The 25,719-nt window shown below is 45.5% G+C and overlaps 1 protein-coding gene across 1 annotated transcript in view; it reads left to right on the top strand.

The window, feature by feature from the left end:
• The window catches only part of Gycalpha99B (guanylate cyclase 1 soluble subunit alpha 2), a 163,377-nt gene that overhangs the window by 127,712 nt on the left and 9,946 nt on the right, over positions 1-25,719 (top strand). The window contains exons 8-9 of the mRNA XM_077663355.1: positions 7,548-7,691; positions 22,471-22,625. Of these exons, the coding sequence (XP_077519481.1) occupies positions 7,548-7,691; positions 22,471-22,625 (299 nt within the window). The remainder of the gene's footprint in view (positions 1-7,547; positions 7,692-22,470; positions 22,626-25,719) is intronic.

The raw sequence follows: 25,719 nt of genomic DNA, 5'->3' as shown, positions 1-25,719 counted from the left end.
CGCTATTGTGGCCGCAGGGCAGTGCGCGCACTCGTGAGCGAACTTTGGTGAGCCTCTGTGCATTCCTCGAATACACGGGCTTGACGTCCCGTTTGTTTTCCGTCAGGTAGTTACACGCAGTGACCGAACGCCCCGCGAGTTCTACCTTGAACGATTAATAACTGGATGCTCCACTCCAGTTGTAGCCAACACAGTGCTGTGCGTGTGTGATTTAATTCCTCAAAAATGAACTAATCACGCGCACAACCTGAACACATTTATTATTGTGTAAATAGTTTGTACATATTACTTCTCCCCCTATCCTCTCTTCCTGTCCCCTCACCTCTTTCATTTCATTTCTCCATTCTGCCTGCTGTCCTTTATTTCCGCTGTCCCAGCTGAGGTGCTTCAGTATCGATGGCAGATGCCGGGGCTAGCAAGAATCTTTTCCTTCCTTTTTACTATTATTTTAATAAAAAAAACCACTACTACTATACTACTTACTGTCCCTGGGTACACTGACACCCACACACACACAGACACGCGCGTAAGAAACCACGCTATACGACGAACAGTTGCATCGAAATTTTGTACGAAAATTGGTTTTTGATGAATTTTTTTCGCCATTCTTTAAAAATCAATTTTCGTATAAAATTTTTGATGCAACTGTTCGGCGCATAGCGTGGTGTCTTACGCGCGTGTCTGTTTGTGGGTGGGTGTCAGTGTACCCAGGGACAGTAAAGATTTCAGATTCCCACACGTAAGCAGTCCTAAGTATATCTGCCAACTTTATAGGGCGAAAGTTAATAATAATAATAATAATAATAATAATAATAATAATAATAATAATAATAATAATAATAATAATAATAATAGGCTTGTGTGTGTGTGTGTGTGTGTGTGTGTGTGTGTGTGTGTGTGTGTGTGTGTGTGTGTGTGTGTGTGTGTGTGTGTGTGTGTGTGTGTGTGTGTGTGTGTGTGTGTGTGTGTGTGTGTGTGTGTGTGTGTGTGTGTGTGTGTGTGTGTGTGTGTGTGTGTGTGTGTGTGTGTGTGTGTGTGTGTGTGTGTGTGTGCGTGTGTGCGTGCGTGCGTGCGTGCGTGCTTGCTTGCTTGCTTGCTTGCTTGCTTGCTTGCTTGCTTGCTTGCTTGCTTGCTTGCGTGCGTGCTTGCGGGCGGGCGTGCGTGCATCTCATCCCGAGGTGAGGAACTTCAGGCGGTCTACATTAATTCGAAGCTCTCCCCAGCGGCATCCCCTACACAGCCCTTGTGTCGCTGCGCGATGTTAATAATAATAATAATAATAATAATAATAATAATAATAATAATAATAATAATAATAATAATAATAATAATAATAATAATAATAATAATAATAATAATTGATTTTGGGGGAAAGGAAATGGCGCAGTATCTGTATCATATATCTGCGGACACTTGAACCGCGCCGTAAGGGAAGGGTAAAGGAGGGAGTGAAAGAAGAAAGGAAGAGAGAGGTGCCGTAGTGGAGGGCTCCGGAATAATTTCGACCACCTGGGGATCTTTAACGTGCACTGACATCGCACAGCACACGGACGCCTTACCGATATTAAACCCACAGTTTTCAATTTATTTGCAGCCATCCATGTGACTTTGCGTAGAACGCTGCGGCGCGCGACTCTTCTCTCTCTTTCGCACCTCTGAGCTCTTTTAACTTTCTTCTATCAGTACGGGGCAAAAATTACTAAAAAGAAAACTGCCTGGCCCGCTCCGCCCGCACCCCCAAACACATACAGACACACATGCACGGAATTCGGCCCCTGGAGCCGATATGCGTACGGCCGGAGCACAGGGTGCCACGATCCAAAAAGCGTCGTGCATAACGAGATACACACGCCTGACATGATAACGTGGTTGCACACCTATCACAATGCGCATAGTTTTTTTATCTATTAATATATTTTGCACAGAGTAACTTCAGCTGCAACGTATGGGCTCCAAAGGCGCAGCTACTGCCTTTGTTTAAGTTGCCATAATATTCAGTCGTCGTTTTGTAAGTGTGTAGCGCGTTATTCACACCAAATAATATTCTTGCCACCGTGCACCCACTCAAACTTTTGAACAATGTCTGCGAAGTTTTGTATATGTATTTAAGCGGTAAGCATTAACACGTGAAATGGAATTCCCTGCAATTGCACCTGTTCCTACTTTCTGTTTTTCATTTGCGCTAAAAATCATGGCGTAGAGCACAAGAAGGACGATCGCAGTCGTTCCGATGTGAACAGAAAAACTCCGTCCCATTCGGCGAACAGCGTCACAAGAACCAAAAAGACCTCGGTTTGCTCTCCAGTAAGCGGAAAGGAATAAAATGCTTTTTAATGCGAGATCTCGACATAGGCGCGGAAGAAACGAGACGGACCAAAGGGAATATTTTAAGGAACTGGTAAACACGCCATGAAGTATCCTCGGCAATGAGCAACTGGACCCTACATGGCCGCACGCTCGGCGGCATTGGCAGCACGCCAGAGGCATTCCCGTCCCCACGTCGTCGAAGCGTCGAACAGCCGGGCATATTGCCTGCGCACGCGTCTGCGAACCCGGCCAGCAAATAATTTGTCCGGTCCTTCTCGGCCAGAACCCTGCGTTGAGCAATGCAAATTGCGCGCCAGTCGTGAATAAGCCGCTTTGAGCTGCTTATTCGCAAGCTTTTAAAATCTCGCGCCCCGCTGTCTTTCATTCCTTAATTTTTCCACGTTTCCCCGCGTGAAAATGATCTCGCATATGTCCTGTGGCTATTCAATGTGGCTATTCAATTAAGTATGGCAATAAAACATGCTCAGAAGAATTCTCGTCCTTGGCTTGCTGCAGCTCACTGAGTTTGATTACCAAAGGAAAAAATGTAATTTCTAAAGCGCGCTGTACGTACGCCAAGCGCGGAGTGTGGTCGCCGTCTGTTTCGACATTTTATGTGGGAGCTCTTATGTGCGCAGTCGTAATGCCCACCTTTTGCAGCACTGCAGTTACTGACTTCGCTTTGAGCGTTTTCCAAACCTTTAGAAAGACACCAAATGGTCTCAACAGGCTCAACATAGGCGATTAGAGGTAGTGACTGCAAAAAATGAGTCTAAGAAAACACAGCAAATATTATTCCTCGCCAGAAAGTTTCAAACAGCCCTTTGTAAGCACTCGGCCGTATAAATGTTTAGGCTGAAGCAGAGTCCTTCGACTCTGGCTGCGGTGATGCATGAACCGATGTCACCCCTTTGGCTGAAACTGTACAGTGTTGTGGAAGACAGCGCTGGAGTCGGTCAGTCAGCAGCAGGAAGCACAGATGTCGCTTGCGCGTAAGAAACAATCGTGTTCGGCTGCCAAGGCACAATACCCAATGATGTCGGAACCAAAGTCGCAACCTGGCAACAACACCAAATTTATTTGTTGAATAATGTCCAACAGTCTCGCAAGGGAACAGCAGCTCCCAATTGGTAGCGGGGTGCTGGAAGTGGTAAGGTAATAAGCCTACTTAGTGCAGGTAGTGACCGCTGTTCGTAATCATGAGAGGGAAATAACTAGAAGAATAAGAATGGGGTGGAGCGCATATGGCAGATTCTCTCAGATCATGAATGGCAGTTTACCAATATCCCCCAATAGAAAAGTGTACAACAGCTGTATCTTACCGGCACTCGCCTACGGGGCAGAAACGTGGAGGCTAACGAAAAGGGTTCAGCTTAAGTTAAGGACAACGCATCGAGCCTTGGAAAGAAAAATGATAGGTGTAACGTTAAGAGACCGCAAGCGGGCAGAGTAGGTGAGGGAACAAACGCGTGTTAATGACATCCTAGTCGAAATCAATGTGCTTGGGCAGGGCATGTAATGCGAAGGCAAGGTAACCGCTGGTCCTTAAGGGTAACGGAATGGATTCCAAGAGACGGCAAGCGTAGCAAGGAACGGCAAAAAGTTTGGTGGGCGGATGAAATTAGGAAGCTTGCGGGGACACGGTGGCCGCAGCTGGAAAAGGTCAGGGTTAATTTGGGACACATGGGAGAGGCCTTTGCCCTGCAGTTGGCCTAGTCAGGGTGATGATGATGAAGTGCAACCAGTTTACAAACAGTCGCCGCCGATTGCCTCACGTCAAAACTGCACCTTCTTTTTGGCTGTAGCGCAGTCACCCTCAAGTTCCACGGACATTCGCGGACAGAGCTCAGCTGATGTTGTATACAGAGCGTTTATATTTGTGCGACTACATCAATGATGGCGTCATTTTTATCTTACTGGCACCAGACATTAAAATACCACTGTGAATACGCTATCCAATGCGGCACGAAGACGCGCTCACGTTTCACCTCGCGTGTACAGGAACACGGGCGTAGCGTCTAGGTTAACTGCAAATGAAGCGGAAGAAGTTCGTAAGCGAGAACGTAAGCACGGTATGAAGTAGCTTAAGTGTTGCTTTCAAATGCTTGAGGGGATTGTAAGCGCACCTTGAGAGGGTTAGAATGCTCTTGTACTGTTATGTTGCCAGAGCTAAATAGACGCTCAAAGGGAAAAAGGGGTAGAGACGACAGAATAGAAGCGCAACTTTCAACTTTAATAACGACAGATGAAGCTGCAGGCGCACTTACATATCCACTGATACCCAGAGAGGAGCTGCATGAGAGAGCGCGAACCTAACAACCGAAGAAGAGGAAGAGCAATAGGGCATTCGTCTTTCATTCACTGGCATTCGCTGTGATCTTTCATGCAGCTCTGTATTCTCATGCTGTTATGCATTGTTGTCAGCCCATGTGAATACTTTTTTTTTTACCACACCTCGGCACGTGTTGATATGTTCACCTACTCGGGTTTCTTTATAATCTCACTTAGATATGCCGTATCGATCTTCCACTTGTTTAGTTGTTAGGTTCACGTGCACATCTATTTAGCGCAAAGCCTTTCAAAAATGAACATGTACCAGCTAGCCCGTCAGAAAGCCTTACTAAAGCGCATATGCTAAGGTTCACCTTCGTTCGCGGAGAAGCAACGCGGTTTTGTGGCCTACGGGTTGCGTGCTCGCCTCGCATTCTGAAAGTTCCGCGCATATTCAAAAGAAATTTTATTTTTCTGTTGCTGATGATGTCACTGAGTTTCAGGACCGCAATTCATCTTATGCCCTACTGCTGACGTCATGCGATACCAAGGTGGTGATCTCATCGGGGAATTCTGGGACCACTGCTGCTGGTCAACGCCAACGCCAGGTTTCGTTGCGGATGAGCCATGTAGTGCTTTCGCGTTAATAACCTACTGGCTGAAAAAATGGGCAGAGCTATGTAAAAACGCCTCGTAGTACGTAGCGCTTCATAGCGTGTTGGAGGAGTAATGTGTTACTTGTTGCGACGAACAGACCGAGTGTTTCGATCAAAAACTGACTATGTTCACAAAACCTGCAAATGCCAAGCATATCGGGCAAAGGCAACGGTCGGCAGTAAGGCTGAAAACCGAAGCAATGCTTTCCCCAGCCGACTTAGCACTGCAGCTTACACTGCTATAGGAAAACTGGAACTTCTGTCATTGAAAACACTGACGCAGCTGCAATAAGCCGTGAATGATTCAGAGTGACAGACTAGGCGTCTTAATCTGGAATTTCATGTTCTTCCTGTCAGCTCCGGCGAAGATTTGCTCCAGATAGTTAACGACCTTGCATCTGTTGCCTCATTTTCAACATAGTGACATCCTGCCGTCCACTGCGTACCAGAAAATAAGACCAAATTCCGGGAATTATTTCTGGGGGCGTCCGTCAGACGGACCGTGATATGCGGCTGCAGAAAAGAAGCTGAAAGAAGCAATAATTCGTGTATTTATCTTGGCGTATCTAACAAAACACAACCTCAGCAAACAACTTCCGCTTCGTCCGGCATGCGAATGCCAAGGTTTACTTGACGAAGGACACTGGGGACACAGTGATCGTCGTAAAGCAGTACGTGACGCTTCAGGAACATTAAGCATAAGCTAGATAATGCGATGTAATTTAATATGGGTGTTGCATCTTCCCTGTTTGCTCTCGTAAGTAAAATATGGGATCTTCGTCTTTCCTTTTTCAGTCTTGGCTGTCGCTCTGCGAAAAAATGCAAGAGTTGATGCGCTTTTTCACATCCTCAGTGTTACGTTTTCAGTTATCGTATTGATTGATACCTAATATGATGATGATTCAGAAATGTCTCCGCCACAAGCCTACGCCTACTTTTTGTTACTGAAACACTAAGCGAAGCGGTGGTGTGTCCACTCGCGTACAAATTTTATCATTGTTATATTAAAAACGATAACACTATAGTAACCAATCGCTATGAAGCTGTAGTAGGGACGAAAGTAGAAGGCGCCGACCAAAAGAAAGGATGGAATGTCGTTTTGGCTCCCCCACGGGAGCCTTGTTCACAATGAGGCGTAGCGTAGCTGCGTCGTTTATTTACACATGGCGCATGAGCGAACCCAGGCACCTGGTGTAGATTGGGGGCAGGTTTTCGTCATTTCGATTAAGCGTGTGCGATGTCGTCTGAATAATCAGCAGATAGAGCCGTGACTTCCTGTCCCTTTCTTTTGCGATAACACGTGCCTCTGCCCAGTTTATGTTGTGTGCGGCGGGCACCGAATGCTCGGCAAGCGCATTTTGATCTGCGCGCCGGTTTCTGACGTCACTCTGGTGATCACGTATTCTTCGCTCAAAGTCACCCGACTCGCCGATATACACAGACGGGCAGTCAGCACATGGTATCGAATGCACGACACCTGGGAACTTTTTCTTCTTCAGCTTGTCTTTGACGTGCACAAGCTCACTCCTCAGTTTCCGAGCTGGCACATGCGCGGTCTTCGCATGTGCCTCCCGTTTTTAGATATACTCGTTTCCAGACAGTCCTTACGTCTAAATTTCACCGTTTACCGAAAACACACGCACACCGGCCGGTAGCTCCATTTTAAGTCCGTTCACCCTGATTGCCAGAAACGTTCTCTGGTATCATCGCTCCTCCGACGAAAAGAAATCTACTACAGAGGAGAAGAGCGGATTGCTGAAGATGTGCGCGTACGTGTGACTTGTCCACCTTTGGCTATCCTGTACACGTCATGGACTCCGTACAACGCCAAATGGAACGTCCCAGGCTGCAACCTAATTCCGCTACCCAGAGACGAGCCGCGATTCTCTATGTTCCATGGCATCAGCGAACCTTTGGCGCGTATATTACGGTCCTGCGAAGTTAAGACCGCGCATGTGCCAGCTCGGAAACTGCTGTCATGAGTTGGGGCAAGTCACTTCGTCAAGCTGCTGGTTGCAGTAAATTTTGTGGCTGTTCGATCCTTGTTACTTGTACAAAGGAAAACAAAATTTGATCAGATGTTATAGGGGAATCTCCCAAGGTGGAGTAGATTTGTAATAAGGGAGTAATAACTCACTGACATCCACCCGAGTGCAGCCATACGACTACAAAAAAAAGCTAACAGCTTTCTAAAGCTAAAGGAAAAGACAACTTTCTTTTCTAACATGTGCATGTGTGGCAGCGGGGTGGACGTGTTGTGTTCGCCCTTCCGTGAAGAAGTGTTCGAACCGAGTCGTGCCCTTGTCTTCGCAGATCGAGACGGTAGGCGACGCGTACTGCGTAGCCAGCGGCCTCCGCAAGCAAGTGCATACGCACGCACAGCAGGCTTCCTGGATGGCCCTCAAGATGATGGCGGCCGCCGGACAGGTCCACTCCCACGACGGCAAACCCATACAGGTACGCTGACACCGTCGCCTCCGCACAAGACAAGAATTTTTTTGGTCTCAATCTGCGGCCATGCAGTTTCTGAAGGCCAACCCATGATGTCGCCACCTACCAGACTGACAAACAACTGTCGGCGGTGCCCTTATACTTTTTTCTGCACCGCACAAACCCTATGAGGAGCCCGATGAAGTTCGTAATGCCGCAAGTGAAGTCATGCTCTACCAATCTAAACAAGAGTATTGAGTTGGGAAAGTTGGTACAACTACATGATTGGACAAAACTTAAAGCAAAACTGCAAGAAAATTTTTCGCCTCGTAAAAAACTTTTTTTATTGTGTTATTGTTATGTCAAGAAAGTCCTAAAAACAAGAGCTGGCATTTGTAATAAAAGTGAGTGCATCATGATTTGCTCACTCAAATTTTAATTTTTCAAACCGTAACACAAAACAATGGCCGGGAAAGGAGAGGAAGGGGGGGGGGGGGGGTGGAGCATTGCCATGAGCCTGAAAACGACTACAAACGGGAAAACACGGCACCGCTTAGGCAACCCCGGCTCATAGGTGTGGCGTTTCGGCGCTTCACTGCTGGCTATAGAAAGCGCAGCGAGCGGGCACGCGTTACAAGCGTTTGCTATGAGCAGAGCGATCACTGATCGAATGAATGTGATAAGAGCACTCGGAACGAGCGGCCACGAACAGAGACCATTTTTTGCTTCGTGTCGTCTGCCTTTGTCATTTTGGCACCGACGAAAGGTGGCTCTGCGATTACAGCTTTTGCTAAGCATGTTTTTCTGTCAGAATCGCCATTGTTGACACGAATTTTCGATTCATTCTGACGAAACTACGCAACGGAATTATACGCCACATGAAAGACATCAGATCGCCATATGCAGCACAATGCTCGGTGTGTGTCGTACTTCGGAAACACATGTAATGTGTGCGTTCGCGTGCTTTAGTGTGCGGAGTACGCGTTCGTGCCCCGACGGCAACACAGAGTTTTATGAGAATGCTGATCACGGCCGAAATTTCGAGAAACTCAACCACGGCCCCGAATAAAAATTTAAATTTTTTTAAATTTCTTCCTGGTCTTCCTGGATATATATATATATATATATATATATAAGTAAAATTATAAGTAATTTTATAAGTAATTTTCTTTAAAGGTAATTGATTGGCACTAGAAATTAAAAAAAAAGAAAAATTCCCCTATGCGCCTGGGTTTTCGGTGATTGTTGGTTTCCTTAATATGTTTGTCAAACGAGCCCCTCATTTCATTTGTTTGTCTGCTAATAGGTTAACGGGGGTCTCGGTTCTGGCAGTCTTGATGCCATATACACTTAGCGCAGCAAAAGACGAGGACACAAGAGACGAGAGACGAACAGCACGAGCGCGTGTGTCAAAGACGAGGACACCACGAGTGTGTCCTCGTCTTTTGTTGTGCTACAGTGTATTGGAACTATGTACCAACAAGCCCAAAAAGCCACGCTATTGATGCCATAGGTAGCATAAGAGGGCTCTTGCACAGTTTCTGCTCTCGCTACTAGGTGACGTTCTACGTCACACTTGCGGTATTACAGGACGTGCTACGTCCACCGCTATATGGACGAGGGTGGCGCTGGTGAACACTCTCAAGGTTCGCTTACACGCAAAACATAAATAACCACGAAAGCAGCAGATTGGACAGCCGTCGCCGTAGCTCAGTTGGTAGAGCATCGGACGCGATATTCGGAGGTCGTGGGTTCGGACCCCACCGGCGTCATGGTTGTTGTTTCTGATGCTTTATAAGTCATTTTCTTTAAACCAATTCATTGGCATTACAAATTTTAAACGAATTAGAACATTCCCCTATGACCTGGGTTTCGGTGACCGTTAGCATCCTTTATATATATATATATATATATATATATATATATATATATATATATATATATATATATATATATATATATATATATATATATATATATATATATATATATATATATATATATATATATATATATATATATATATATATATATATATATCAGGTATGCACTGCTTTCTTCTCCCTCTTTGGTAAGCCTACACCCTTTGCGCAAAAAAAAAACAAGATCGCGTTAATCGCTTGCACCGTTGAGGCTTCCTTACTGTCGCTTTTTCTTCAATTTTGTATACGTAGAATTGAGCGCAAGGAAGCGCTCTTCTCGGCGCCAGCGCCTTTTCGCACGTTCTTTTCTGTTATCGATGACAAATGAACGTAATTTTGACTCGTGCTGCACAGACGTCCGTCTCATTAGAGATGCACGTTTCCGGGCCCGTAGTAGCACTTTCAGCAGCCCCTAGGAAGTTATTTTTCTTTTAAAAAATATTAAAAAACTCTCTTACAGAACACAAGCATAAGATGTAAAGATGGTAGAGGCATATGGCTCATATGCATGCTTGATCGATGCCGCGTACGAAGATTTTCACTGAAAAATAACTATGAGGTGTACGTGTGCCTTGCGGAAACAACTGCATAACCCAAACATTAATGTACACGCCAGAAAAATAAACTTCGGCAACGCTATCTGGGATCCAAACATTGGCATTGAGGCTTAGAACTCTGCAAAGCTTTTCTAAGGATGTCTTGAGGTTTGCTAGAGCGCTGTCTTGTTCGCACATATTTTTCTACAGATCAGAAAGAGAAAATTGGCGCCAGCGCCGGCTTTAAAACGTCAACAGACTTGTTTGACAGAGCTCAGCTTTCTGCGTTGTCGACATCAGTGTGCGACTTTACTGGATAAATCGCCACATCACCTTTAATGCGAGAGCATTAGTAAGGCCATGAAGGCATAAACTGTCCGACGGTGTTGGCGTCTGTGTGAAGCCTCCACCTTTTGGATGGTTTTTAGGGAGATTTGCCTCTCTCCACTTGTCGACCGTCCCTGTCTCCCCTATGCCCCTGCCTCTCTCTGGATGTAAGGGCGATGAGGGAGACGCTGGACGAATAATCGCTGCGCAAAAATGAAAATATCTGAGAAGAAATGCCTCAGACAACCGCATGCCAACATGCAAAAAATATACAGCCTCCCAAAAGAATATCTGCGCAGAAAGGAGGCTTCTTGTATTGCTCGGGAAGAGCAACCTGAATTTCACGAGTCACACAGCTGGCTGTGCTTGAAACAGCCGCCTGCCAATGCAGTAGTGCATCGATTAACCGCTGCGCCATGATAGCGGCAACGGTAGGAGGACTCGCCGCTATCTATGAATGTGACACATTTTGCGTAGCTGCTTAGTCGTAACTGGAATAGAATCAGAAATAGAATAGATTGGCTAGTGAAAGCAGCATTCTATCGCATCTCCTCCGCATCAGTTCAGTTAAGCACCCCTAATTTTTTTTGTTATTTTCATGAACGTCCAGGTAAACACAAAACCAGTAGACTGTAAGCTATTAGATAAATGCCTGCAAATGTCGCGCGCACATGCCGCTTCCCGCGACGCGCAAGGACGACAGCAACGAAAATGTGGTGCCATTTTGTTGCGGCTTTTCCAGACTCGGGTTTCACGGACGAGGTGTTCTTTCTTCCTCCAAATGGTCGAAAGCACATCTGGCTGATTACGAGGCCGTCGCAGTGTAAGGCACTAAATGAGTTCACGTTTTTGAACGACGCCCTTTGGGGACCGCAGCAGAAAAGCCCCCGCGTCGTTGCGTGAGTAGCAGTTACATAGATCAGAACCTGGCGTCTACAGCGCTTTCATGCTTTTGCTTTCGCACGAGAAAGTTGCCAGTTACGGACGCGTTGCGGAGAGCTTTTTTGTTCGCCGAGTGCAGACGCGAGCGCTCAGATGTTTCCTTCTGATGTGCAGGCACTACGGTCTTGTCTAGCCCCGGGGGCAAACTAACGTCGAGAGAAGAACGGCTGAATTTTTATATTGGGAAAGACTGGAATGATAAACTGCTTAGCACGAGAGCACGAGAAGTCTCACTAGAACGCTTGCGAATTATTACATTCCAAGACTTTTTTTTTTGAAGAAGTACCGATAAAGACAAATACTTTGCGAGACTGTAGTGAGTTGCATGCTTCTAAGTGCTCTTTTTTTTTTTGTTGCCTCGACAAGACCTTCTCAGCAAATTCGCTCTCTACGCGCCTTCTCTAAACAGCTTGTTTGTTTGCTGATTCTTCTTTAAATGTAGCCGTTGTTCCATATTTGAGGATATGTGATGCGCTTGTAACTGATGTTGAAGGCGATTATAGCACTCAGGTCTCGTAAGAAATTCCAGGAAAACCATTTCTTGGAAACCGCGAAAGATGAAAAAGTAGCGAGAAAGAATGTATAGGTTGGGGTAAAAAAAAAAAAAACACCGCTGCAAAATATTACAGTTCAACTTACGCCAAAAGTGCTCTGAAGTAAAATATATTGTAATGGAACCTTTTTATTGGTGCTGTATGGTTCCTGAAAAAAGATATTTTTAGTAAGAAGTAGGATTGCAAGATTCCTACTATTTATAAAGATATCCTGTATTGATGAATGCACAAATATTTTTTTTTCATCACAAACATCTAATTTTGCACAAAACCTCATTCTTAGCACAATGTCAAGACTCTCATTGCAAGGACCACACAAGCAAGACAGGAAATTAAAGGCAATGTCAGGTTCTCGCAATATGGCGCCGAGTGCTTTGGAAAGGCACTAATTGGATAGCACGGTTAATGTGTTTTATGAAGAAGGTGGCAATGGGGTGGTTTCGCTAAGATGCTAAATGGAGGCCTTTTGAAATAACCAAACAATTCATCTATAGCTAACATAAAATTAGAGGTAGCGGTTCAGAATGACGCTCTCTGTTTTCCTGTACCTCCAGTACACAAAAATAAAAAAAGCGCCACCCTGCTGAACCAGATACTTCTTTAACACCTAAACAGAAAATCGCAGAATGGAAATCCAACATGAAATGACTTCCAGTGCCTTTACTGTAACGCTAACAATAGATAATCGGCTGCTTGTGCCCGAAATGAGCAAGAAAAGCAGCAAACGATTGCGTCAAGTTTTTTATTTATTATTATTTTCCCTCTCAAAGATGCGCAGGGGACATTACCGGAGGAGTGTGCTGACAAAAAATGGTATTAGCATAATAACAGACAGTTTTCAATGGCAGATTTGAAAAGACGGGCATGACTTTCGGAAGGAAGGTCATTCCACGAAGGAAGGAAGGTCATTCCAGTCTCTGGCTGCTCTGAGGGAAAAATTACTGATATGTTTCTGTGCGTGCTTTTTCACGGTAGATGGAATTAGGGTGACAATTACGAGAAATGCGATGCGCGCGTGCGATACGGAGAGCATCGCGGTTGGAAGTGTGAGAAAACTCGTGATACAAAGAAAGAAGGCCGATTTTCCAGCGACAAACCAGTGTAAGGAGATGGAGTTGAGAATGCCGAAACGCTACTGTGGCAAGAATAGTCGGAGAAAACGAATCTAGCAGCGCGGTCTTGGACCGATTCGAGCGTGGTGATAACGTTAGCATAAAACGGATAATATGCGGCACATGCAAACTCGAGTTTTGAACGTATAAATGTTAGGTTTAGCAAGAATTTTTATGAAATGGGGGAAGGGGGCACTGCCCCCCATCCCCCGCCAATACCCGCCAATTAGAGCACTGCCAACACCAAGGGATTTAGGAAGACTCCCATGGACTGTAAAATACCTAATTCGGAAGTCTTGGCTTTTGTGAAGCATATGACTATTCTTTCACATGCACCAGTATTATCCTTGAGTTGTTAGTTGTCTACTGTCCACGAGCAGCACGTGCAGAGAAACTCATTCATTTAAAACCATTCACGATTATCAAAGTTTCTTTTTTTTCGAAAATTTCTCTTGCCAAAGAGTGCGCTGCAAGTCACGGAAGAAGGGTTAGCTTAAGATATCAAATTTTTGAAAAGCAGAATTTTGGAAAGCTTAAAATCTGTGCGAAACACGGTTTCAAGATTTTTTTCTGTACTGCCTTGTCATTTGCGGAGAGGAAGTCTGTGGTGGTTGGGGTACTGCCGAGACTGACGGGCAGAAATGCGCTCCTTTGCGGTTTATAAGTACGTAGCGTCTAGGCTCCCTACATGTCTTTCATTCTCTTCCTTTCAGCTTGGTATTGTCTTCCTGCTTTCAGTTTGATTTTCTGATCTTTTTTCTGCCGTGTGAATATCCGAGTTCCCGTTATTTCCTTTGTGTTGAACTATTTTTCCAGTAGCAACTCTTTCTCTAAAGCACTCATCTCCACATGCTTAGTTTGTAGAAGGAGAAGCAAACTTTAGGGCTTGGCATATAGGCAGTTACACAGAGGTACACAAAACGTGAAGTTGGCTATAGTAGAGGGGTGAGAGGATAGAAAATTGGTTTTTGAGGAAAGGAAATGACGCAGTAACTGTCTCACATATCTCGGCGGATACCGGAACCGCGCCGTAAGAGAAGGGTTAAAGAAGGGAGTGAAAGAAGAAAGGAAGAAAGAGGTGCCCTAGCGGAGGCCTCCGGAATAATTTCGACCTCCTGGGGATATTTAATGTGCACTGACATCGCATAGCACACGGGCGCCTTTTGCGTTTCGCTTCCATTAAAACGCGGCCGCCGTGGTCGCGTTCGGACCCGGGTACTCCGGCTCAGTAGATGAGCGCCTTAAACACTGAGCTACCGCGGCGGGTATATCCCTAATGAAAGTTTCCATAAGGCGAGTCCCATAATTTCATATATCTTCATATGAATTATATGAAGTCAGTATAGAGTTTATGAAATCGGCGTCGACTTTATAGAAAGCAGGTATAAAAACTTAACGACTCCATATGAGGTCACCCACATTTTATGGAAGCTTTATAGAAATCTCATAAAAAGTTTATGGACTCCGTACAGAGAATGTATGGATGTCCATAATTTTTCCATATCACATAGACTCCATAGGAGCGACTCGTATGAAACGTTTCATTAGAAATGGCAAATGGAGAAACGCGCAAAGCTACAACGACGTTTTAGCACGCAAGGTGATCACAATTACCCTAGCTAAGGCAGTCCAGATGGTGGAATGAGCGGACTGCGGCGACTCCCTTCCTCTGTGCCTTCTCCTTCATCCGCTTCCTCACGGAGTTGTTCAGCAGTTCACCGTGAGTGAGGCAAATGCGGCGCCTTCTCTTTCGTCGTGAAACATTCACGTTTACATTGACAAGGGCGGCGTCTTCAAAGAAGGCCTAATGACATAGGTGAGACTGCTTAAAACTACGCTGGAATGCGCCATAAGATTGCAGCACCTGAACAATGAAAACGTTTTCAGAGAGTAGCTTGTCGCGAAATGGTAGGCACAGGCAATGCGTGAATGAGGAAGCACGGAAATGCACAGCGTTCTTGGAAGGCAGTCCTCTTCAATAGAGTTGCGACGCTTTGCACAGCGAGCTTTTTGTTTGATTACTGGAATTTCTTGTAACATCTATGTCAAAGTAAGACATTGAGGTCATAGTAAGACATTAGGGAATTAAGTAGGACAAGTAAAGCGATGATAATCCTCCCTTAGAGCGGTTTTGTTGCAATATCCACATACGACCTTACTGCAAGCGCTTTGTGGAAATTTAGGCTGAATTGGCTATGGTTAAGCTGCGTATATCTAGCAGTGGTGGCCAGTAAATTGCTCTGACATCCCGGACGATGCTGGGAGCCTCCACTGTATTTAATGCCGCAGAAAATTAAACAAGGTGCATATCTGGACGAGTTGGTTCATATTGGCGACTTGTAGTTGGGCTGCACAAAAGAGACGTGCACAGGAAAAAACAAGACGACACTGCTGCTCATCCATTCTTGTTCTCTTTTATGTACATCTGCTTTGCGCAACCGACTTATTGTAACCAAAACGTTTTGAAACTCATGAAGAACTATTGATACCCGAGGGAATAACAATTATTATAAACCACATTACTTAGTTTATGGTCTATAGTTTATGAGGGTTTAACGTCCCAAAGCGACTCAGGCTATGAGGAACGCCGTAGGGAAGGGCTCCGGAAATTTCGATCACCTGCGGTTCATTAACGTGTACCGACATCCTCTAGAATTTCGCCTCCATCGAAATTCGACAGCCGCGGCCGTGATCTAACCCGCATCTTTCAGGTCAGCAGCCGAGCGTTATAACCACTGAGCCACCGCGGCGGCGCATTTCTTAGTGTACGACAAAGCAGTGGTGTACAGTACCAATGCACAAGAACGTGATTTTAATGGGCATTGGATACCTTCTTGCGCTGTTTCAAGCGAGCGCTCAGGGTGCGATAGCCAGTGTTCAGTCACTTTTGTTTTCTTGATGCAGGACTGTTATTACTGAGAAAAAAAAGCCTGTTCTCTCATATACAAAGCCTCTCGTGTAAAAGCTACGTTGTTGTTAAATCTATATGATCCATCAAAAGCTATTTTGTTGTAACAATAATTAGCCGAGATTTTCCGTGTGTCGGGAAAGGCAGTGCTGTAGCCTGCACATTCACCTGAGCATGGTTCACCGGCTTTCTTCCTGTCCACGGCGTCTACGCTTAAGCGTTGCACATTAGATTATGGCCTTGCACTAAAGAAGGTGTCCAAACATTTTAAAAATTCTTGCATTCAAAAGCGTCAGTAGAAATGGAAGTTAACGGAGAATTAGCGATAACTGCGCACATTGTCGGTAAGGTAGGCAGCGTCGGTAAGCGAATGAAGAAAGCGCGAAACTGCCTTAGTGACTGTTCGGATAACGCTTTGTAGTTGCAGATGACAGTCGCATGAATGAAAGTCGTGTGAAAAGCGGGATCTCTGCCATCGATATTTCGCTAAGTAGCACACTTCTTAGACATACGTCTCCCATACTTATATCCCTTGCCTCACCTGACACAGGCACTGTGTGATCAAAGTTAAAAAAGTGGCACTTTCCGCACGAGGCGCCTACACCGACCTCTGTAGACGGAGAGGGTGATCTTCTTTTGATTCTTAAGCTCACGTCCAGCTGATTTTTTTTATTGTACTGCGTTCGTTAACGGCACTTAGCGCGCCCGTAATTTACGTCGTAAAGAGTTCACCGAAATTGGCTCTGGCGTGCCGTTTTTAAGGTTGAAAAGAGTGACTGCTATGAGCGTAAATCTCGTTCTTCTCTGCTTCTTTCCTCATAACCGATTATTAGTACTACTGCTGTTACCGTTAGAAAGAAAGTGCGCGTCTCGATTTTTCGTCTTTGCAGAAACTGGCTTAGCCAGTTGATTGCTAGCCTGAGTTGACCATTTCATGGATGATAGCGCGTATGTCTGAGCGGAACGGTCGGTCTGAAAATTAATATCCAGAAAACCAAAGCAATTTTCAACAGTCTCGGAAGGAAACTCCAGTTTACAACTGGCAGTGAGGTGTTCAAAAGAGGTAAGGAAATAGGTGTACTTAGGACAGGTAGTGATCGCAGATCCGGATCACCAGAGAGAAATAAGTAGAAGAGTAAGAAGTGGGTGGAGCTCATTCGGCAGGTTCTTTTAGATAATGAATGGCAGTTTACCAATATCCTTCAGGGATATTGGTAAACTTTTAATCATTAGTTAACCAGCCTGCTAGTTAGAACATCTTAGTTGTATTCGAATCTAGGAAGCTTCTAGGTAAAGTACGCAAAGTGTTTTTGTGCTAGCATTTAAAATAATGACGTAATCGTCGATTTAAAAAAAAAAACCACGACGATGTTCAGGCTTCTCTTCATTGCGTTGGAGAATGCGGGGAAACACGTATTGACGTCATTGTCACCGAAATCTCAGATGACCGCTGTATTCGCCTGCTTGTTTCTGTGCGTCGCCCGATTCCACAAAATAATAACTCGTGAGCTTCACCTTCCATGGCATTGCTTTTATTTCATGAAACAACCGTTTCTTAGCTGGAAACGAAGTGCCTTGGTACGTGACGTCTTTATCGAGGCCTCCGCCCTTCGTTGTGCACTGCAGAGAAGCCTGAACTCTGATGCCGCTTTATTCGGCGATTAGGCCACCATCTCAAATGCTAGCTCAAAACGATTTCGCAGGCTCTACCAGCATGTTTCACACATACGGCCCTTTTAAATTCATCGAATCATAGAACCGCTTCAGTTTCCCTTTAACGATAACGGATTTGAACACCATGAGAAGGTAAGCATAGCAGGGGTTGCAGAATGTTAGGTGGACGGATGTAATCGACAAGTTTGGGGGTATGATGGGCGCGGCCGGTAGAGGACCGAGATACTAGGAGGCATTTGTCCTGCAGTGGGCGTTGTATGCCTGGTGATGATGATGGGCTTATGTCTGGCCCTCCGTTGATACTGTTCATCACTTGTGTGGGAACACAGTGCAGACTGTGCAGCTGTGCCGCTGTCCGCGGCGTCTTCAAGTCAGCAGTGTTGCAAACGACAAAATAGATGGGCATATATTGCGCACACAGCTTGTGCGCCTGATCGCGTTTTCTGAGACGTCCATGATGTGGTATTCAAAGGGGGGTTCACACTTTTTATGTGTTGATTTACTCACGTTGGAGGCTGCTGTAGCTTCGCATATTTGCCTCAGTGCTTTGAGGCAAAAACGCTACGACGTGTTGCGTTCTTTACACGCAGTGGACCGCATTCTCTACGGCACTCGCGGTTGGCCTGGCTTGGTCAGGAACTGCGAAAGCCAACGTCCAGTCTCGGCAACGCTGGTCGTGTAGTGCTTAGCAGGTCCTCCGAGTGGGCTGAGATGTGCCGCCGTCTTTCCAGCCGACGGGCTTGAAGCGCTAATCGAGAAATCGTTTGTGACACCTCGGAACTCGAGCTCAGTCTGCGCGCTCATATAGATGCAGATGGGCTAATGTATTGTCCATCAACCTCGTCGAGATAAGTGCCTGCAGTATCTGTCCACTTTAGTAGCGGTGCCTAAAGGGAAGCTGCGCGGTTTGTGCAGTAATGGCTCTGAAGTTGTATAATTAGGCGACTGTTCATGTACGGCTATTCCTCAATGAATTAATTTCGTTACCATCGGTGCAATAAAGAAGCTCGCCTGCCTGTCGACCGACGTTCATGTTTTGAGTTCCTGTGGATAACTAATGCAGATTTTTGTAATTCCCCCTCATTTTCATGCGAAGCTTGTTTTCTTAGTTGTCTTGATTTTTTTTTTACAGCCAGTGCTGTTAACGTTCGTTCCTGGGTTTCGCATCAGTAGTAGTAGTCGGCGTAACCGATAGGTGGTTGCCATGATAACCACCACTACGATGGTTACAGTGGAGGAAGGAGGTTGTGCCGAGATCGGAGGTATGCATAACCGGAGGGCGGCTATCGCGGGAGCCATACGGATGGTGGGTACCATGGAAGGAGGAGGGTATGGAGACTTATGAAACAGAGCAAGGCGAGAACGGAGGAATGAGCAACCGGACACCTCAGGGCGGACACCATAGGTCGAGAATATACTCATCGAGCCGCGTGAACCATCTGAAGAGCGCTTACCATGAAAGGTAGAAGGAGAGTATGGCATGAGTGAAGTAATGTAGCATGGTTCACCTGCGCCGGCTCTGCAAATGTGCACACATGGAGTAGGCCTCACAGTCTGTTCCTGAATATGTCGTGAAACTTAAATACCTTACCAGCTTTCGCCGAATCTCGCGTCACACAGTCGTAACGGTTTTGTGAGGTTTTTTTTTTTAACTGACTGTTTGAAAGCGTTCAAGAAAAAGCTTAATGCGGAACTTTGCGGAGCTTGGCTTTTTTGTTTTACAAAATCTACCTCGCGTTTCATGCTAGACGAAGAGATTATTCAAGTACTAAGAAGCAGCACAGCACTCTATAGATAGGTGTGTACGAAAACTTCATAACAACCGTTACCGATAATAAGCGTAAACAGCTGGGCTATTTGCTTGTTTGTGACTCTATGAGGCATATTTCGAGCCTCCTAGGTGTCTACTCTCTCTCTGACCTTGTGCTTTTTGCGATATAAACTTGACTTATATTGTTATTACTGGCACGACCAGCTCGTAAAGCACTCACCGCGGTGGCTCAGTGTCTATGTCACGCCTTTTACATTGCAATATCATCTTTCTTTCCCCGTTTTTTTTTTTCCAATAGCTGTGCCATTCCCCCACTGAGAGCATGGTCGTAGGTTCAACCCCTCCCGCATTTCGATGTACGCGAAGTGCCGAAAATCTCCGATCTGCGGTTATTTTCGATGCATATAGAAGAACCCCCGGCTGTTGGAATTAAATCAGAGCCCTCCACGACGGCACGCGTCATATGTTCGCTGGATTTTGTACCTTTAAAATATAATAAATATTATTTCCACGTCAAAAAAAATCTATAAGCGCTGGAAAGTTGTTTTTGCTGTCGATAATACCCCATAACTCTTATCTGAGTTCTTTAATTTGGGGTAAGTGGTCGACGTTGCAACCTGTTAGCTTTCGAGGGGACGCTAACTTTCACTATATGACAAAATACTCCAAGGAACGGGACTCTGCAGTTAGCAAAATTCTCAAGAAAAACACTCAGTCGCACAGACGCAGCTCGACGCTCAGGTGGCGCCACACACGTGAGAAGCCTCATCACTCGCATTAGCATTGCTTCCCCGTAGGTCATTTTCCGTCTTTCCGCTGCTTTCATCGCGAAGTTGATCAATTATACAGAGACAGGAGCTGCTGTTTGCGCATTTCGTTCTCGGTTCCGCCTTTACTCTTCTTGCTTTCACCTTTTTCCCCCTTCACGCTGACTTGAATTGTTTTTTACTTTCAGTAAATTTTATTTTTGCGTGCGTGTGTCGCCTTCCGGGCCAGACTTGTCGCGCCAGCGCCGTTATCGCGGACTGCAGGGAGCTTCACTATGCGAACCACCGTGCGGTGGTCGTTCCGAAGCAACCTCGCAGTGGGTATTTTCTTTCTATCTCATTCTCTGTTACTTTTCCTCCTCTGATATATAAGTGCTCCTGTACAACGCACCCGACAGCTACATCTGAAAACAGGTTTCTTACCATGTTGTTCCTTTTTCCTCCTCCTCCTCCTCCTCCTCCTCCTCCTCCTCCTCCTCCTCCTCCTCCTCCTCCTCCTCCTCCTCCTCCTCCTCCTCCTCCTCCTCATTTCTCCCGGCAACTAACCGCCTTCTCGTCCACATTTCCCTTAGCGGCCATTGGTGCCTGCATGAGCTTTCCCTATGTCCCCATTTCCACTTTCTTTCTATACGTACCCCGCGCGCTCTTCCAGCGCTTCATTTTTCCCCACTTTCCCTCTGCTCTTTGTCGGTGGCGGCGCTCCCCATTTTGTGCTTCCTCGTTTTTTATTTTTCCCCTTAGCGCCCGAGGCCACGAGCGGATGATGTCGAGGAGTGCGTTTCCGCCTGGTGCGCTCGCTTCGGTGCGGATTTGCCGAATTTGCCCCCCTCCCGCCGCCGCGGCACTTTAGGATCTCGTTCCTCCTCCTCCTCCTCCCACCTTGTTCTCCTCTCTCACCCATAGCCGAAGCGGGCCCTTGGGTAGAAAGAGAGAACAGGGACTAGCCCGAATGAGTCTCAATCTCACCTAAATTAATCACGCCGTTCCGGGGGAAGCGCCGCTGGAAAGCGGGAAATGGCCCAGGATTGAAGTTTAACGAATATTCGGCGCTGCGTAGCCCCATGGGTCTCCTTCTACCCGGCTCACTTAGCGCCCCAGCTATAGTCTTGCTTTGCTTTCGTTGCGGAGTTCCGGGAACGTGTGTGTTTTTGTGTGTATGTGCGTGCTTTCAACGAGGCACTCGTGCGTACGTTGGGCACTAGTTCTCTAAGTGGAGTTGCTCTGTAGCCGAGGAATTGCTTTTTCTGCTTTTTCGTACCAACGTAGGTCCTTACGGCTATCTCGCTATTTGGAATGCTGCTCGGGGTGCCTTGGAAGTTTGTGCTGCGCATGAAAGTGGACATGCTTGAAAAGTGAAAAAAAAAAATCCTCGCTCATATTTTAAGCTTTGTGTTCCTAACCATGTATTCAGAGTGATCACGATTTGCAGTTTTTTTGTAATGTTCGTCTTGCCTAATTAGTGAACGAAACCAGTGGGTCATCAGATGAACACCAAAATTCCTGTTGAAGTTCAGGCGAAGGTGTTTAAAATTTTCTTTGATAAATTCAGTACGGAAAAAATTGTTGCTTTAAATGAAACTACAGTAGTCAACTTGACAGTAAGAAACCGTTATTACCGCTTTAGTCCCGGCATATTTTGCTGCTTGTTTGTTTGTTTATGTGCGTCCACATGCGCGTGTGCTTGAGAAGGGGAAATGGTAGCTGAAAATGGGCTAAGTACATTCTAAGTGGCATTGCATGATCCGCTATGTTTGCGAACACCATTGATTTATGATGTTAGCCACATTTTGTTTTAAACTTCGGCTGCTAGTATCTTGGTTGAAGGGCATGCAAATGTGGCCTTCTGGGTGATCTGTCTATTTTTGGTCTATCGGCCTCGTATGTAGCTTCAAGCGATATGAAGGAGATTGGTCACGTGTCAAAGAAACCAGGCGAATGCGGCTTTCTCGCGCGCTGGGCATTTCGCGCCACATGGAGAGCACAGATTAAATAAGCTCTGCGGACCTGCTCCTTCTCACATCCTTTCAGTTATAAACCTATAAAACAGTTTACAGCCGCAGTTATAAACCAGTTTAATTCAGGCAAGAAAAAAGACGTGGCGCTACCACGTTCAAATTGTTCTTTTTTTTTTTGAGAAAAAGTGGGTGCAGTAACTGTTCCGCTTCTCGGTGGACAGTTCAAACGCACGGAAAGGGAGGGGATGAAGGAGGTATTGTAAGAAAGAAAGAGAAAGAGAGAGAAGTGTCTGAATTCTGTACCTTTCTTTCTGCGATGGTGGAACCGTCGTTTCCAGATGCGCATCGGCCTGCACACGGGCCTGGTGCTGGCGGGCGTGGTGGGCGTCAAGATGCCCCGCTACTGCCTCATCGGCAACGACGTGTCACTGGCCAACAAGTTCGAGTCCGGCAGCATCGCTATGCACATCAACGTCAGCCCCACCACGCACAGGTCGGTAAGGTTTAAAAAAAAAAATAAAGACACTTCAGACTGCTTACGTGTGAGAAGGCGTAAGAAAGGCCGCTCACTGTGTGAACGCAGTCGTCGCGCGCTTGCGGCGTGGTGTAGCCCGATGCCACGCAGCTGGCAATTCTACCGCAGCGTGGCTCTGTGTAGGCGCTGCTGCGATGTCGCCACTCCCCTTCTGATCTGCGCGCTAACTTCGTGAAGGCAGTTGCCGCCCTACCACGGCCAGCGCTTCCTTCGCCTTAAGTGTATGAAGCGATAGCTGATGCGTTAATGCCCATATATGCAGAAATGGTCTTTCTCTACTTAACGGTCATAGATCCCTGGGAGTCCTCATATGAACCACTCCTGGCACAGTGCTGCAACGGTTACGCGGTGCGCAACTGCCCTGCGGGATAGCAGGTGCTGCCGCCGGTGGGACTTTTGAGGTCCCGGTTGTTCTTGCCGAGCAACGTCGCGCGACCAGTCGTTATTTCACCGCCACCAGCCAGGTTTCGTGAGGACGCCATCTTTTATGCGTACCATGGAGTGTCAAGACACGCACACATGGGGAATTAAGGCTTACGCCTTAAAATAGCTGCATGTACACGGAAAGTGAACAAATTGCTCTTTAGGGGTGCGAAGAAAATAATAGAGATGGTCCAAAAAGATTCAGCAACATGCATATACACGGAAAGTGAACAAATTGCTCTTTAGGAGTGCGAAGAAAATAATAGAGATGGTCCAAAAAGATTCAGCAACATTGTTATCACGTCAACAGTTTAGGAAATCGCTCTCAACTGACTTCTTTTACAACGGAAGTTGTTTCCTTTTTCAGCCATATTTTTTCTCGATTTACCCCTCATTCTAAATGCGGGCATGTATGAGCTATCTCTTCACCCCTTTTCCGCATGACCGACGAGAACGTCTCACAGTTCCGATGTCAGCAACGGACTTTGCATTTTAACTCCCCGCTTTTGCTACCCTCTCTATTTTCATATTCGTGTCGGCGTTTTTGAGCAATTTTTCGCCTATGTGCGAAGTGTGACATTTCACATTAATGTGGAATTTCGCTTTCTGTGGTTCCCTTTATTTCTCAGAGTTGCTGCATTTTCTGAACAGCATTATTGGCGTTCATCATTCGTTGAAATTATTTTCTTTTTACTTATTCGAATTTAGTACTTGTTCTTGGCCTGCCATGGGGGGAGGAAAGGGGGGGGGGGGGGGGGGTTGGCGCTCAGCCTTTGTCAATCTGCAATAGGCAGCCTCTATTCTAGCCTGTTCCTCTCTTTCCCCTTTCCTGTTAAATAAATTCCATATTAGTATTAAGCCTTTATTATTTTTCTTACAACAACAACAACAACAACAACAACAACAACAACAACAACAACAACAACAACAACAACAACAACAACAACAACAACAACAACAACAACAACAACAACAACAACAACAACAACAACAACAACAACAACAACAACAACAACAACAGCAACAACAACAACAACAACAACAACAACAACAACAACAACAACAACAACAACAATAATAATAATAATAATAATAATAATAATAATAATAATAATAATAATAATAATAATAATAATAATAATAATAATCAATCGATCAATCAATCAATCAATCTTTATTTTTCGGTGCCCAGGAACAACCCAAAGGTCTTGGTGCTGGTACACCATTCACACGCGCACAAAATGTAAATTTATTTCACTACAAAGGAAGACACTCAGGGGAGGTAATGCAGCAGTCAAGGCGATAGAAAAAAAAAAGACACATAAACTAGGCGTGACAGCAAGCATGAAGCAAAAAAGCGAAAACAAGAAAACAGCGAGAACAGCGGTAAATGAAAACAGCTAGAACAGGCAACAGACATATAAATATATAATGAAACAATAAACAAAGAGAATGAACGACCGATAACAGCCAAGTACAGCATATAGCAAAATACAAACAAGAATAAAGCCAATAATAATATGAACGAATATGAAACCTCTGAAATACAAGCTAGAAATACAATCATACACAATAAGAAACGTAATTAGTGAACGCGTTACAGACAATCAGGCGTGAGTATACAGTATTAAAGAAATAACATTAATGAAAACAAGTACACGTGATGAACAAATAAGGAGAGAAAAAACAATATAATACCGGTGCAAACGCACAAGTGTAGTAAAGACAAAATGCATGAAAGGGGAAGTTATGTATGAGAAAAAGAGTGCTCAAAGTGGAACGTCACGGACATCCAATATAAAGGAAGGGAGAGAATTTTCGAATATATCTAGGTGAGGACAAAGAGAATTAAACAACTTTTGCATTCTGTCCAGAGGGGAGAGGGAGTGCAGGAGCGCAGAAACTTGGAATGGTCTGAATTCCCTTATGCTCTTTCGCGGTACACGCAAAAGGATACGCGCTAGGAGCTGAGGGCATAGAATGTGACCATGAAGAAGTTTATACAAGAAAATTATATCTGCCCTCACGCGACGGCAGCTAAGAGAAGGAAGCTGCAGTGAGTTACTCCGTCTGGGACGAGAGCTGGAAGTTTTGCAAGAAAACCGATGTTGAAATATGCGTAAAAACTTTAGCTGAACTCTGTCGATTTTTTCACAGTTCGACTGGCAAGTGCCGTTCCAAACAACAGACGCATATTCCAAAAGCGGCAAGCATATGGAGAGGTAGAGCTTTAAGAAAGGAAGTGGGGATCGAAACTCTCTCGAAAGCCTGCAGATGAAGCCGAGTGTACGCATAGCCCGTAGAGCAATGCGTTTTGTATGAGAGGAGAAGCTGAGGCTACGGTCGAAAAGTACGCCGAGGTCATTAATTTCATCAACCCTGGGCAGCGGCCTACCATTCACAGAATAAGAGTAGAGAAGACTGTGCGTTTTACGCGTAAATGAGACAACCTTGGTTTTAGATGAATTGAGAGTGAGCCAATTCTTCAAGCACCAATCAGAGAAGGCGGATATGTCAGATTGCAATGACAAGCAATCGTGAAGAGTATGTATTGCCTTGAACATTTTTATACCGTCCGCATAAAGGAGAAATGAGGAGTTTTTGACCACGGAGGAAACGTCATTGATAA

The sequence above is a fragment of the Amblyomma americanum genome, chromosome 4, assembly GCF_052857255.1.
Source record: "Amblyomma americanum isolate KBUSLIRL-KWMA chromosome 4, ASM5285725v1, whole genome shotgun sequence".
Taxonomy (NCBI): Eukaryota; Metazoa; Arthropoda; class Arachnida; order Ixodida; family Ixodidae; genus Amblyomma; species Amblyomma americanum.
Note: the sequence above shows the minus strand (reverse complement) of the source record. Positions and strands in the feature narration are given on the sequence as shown.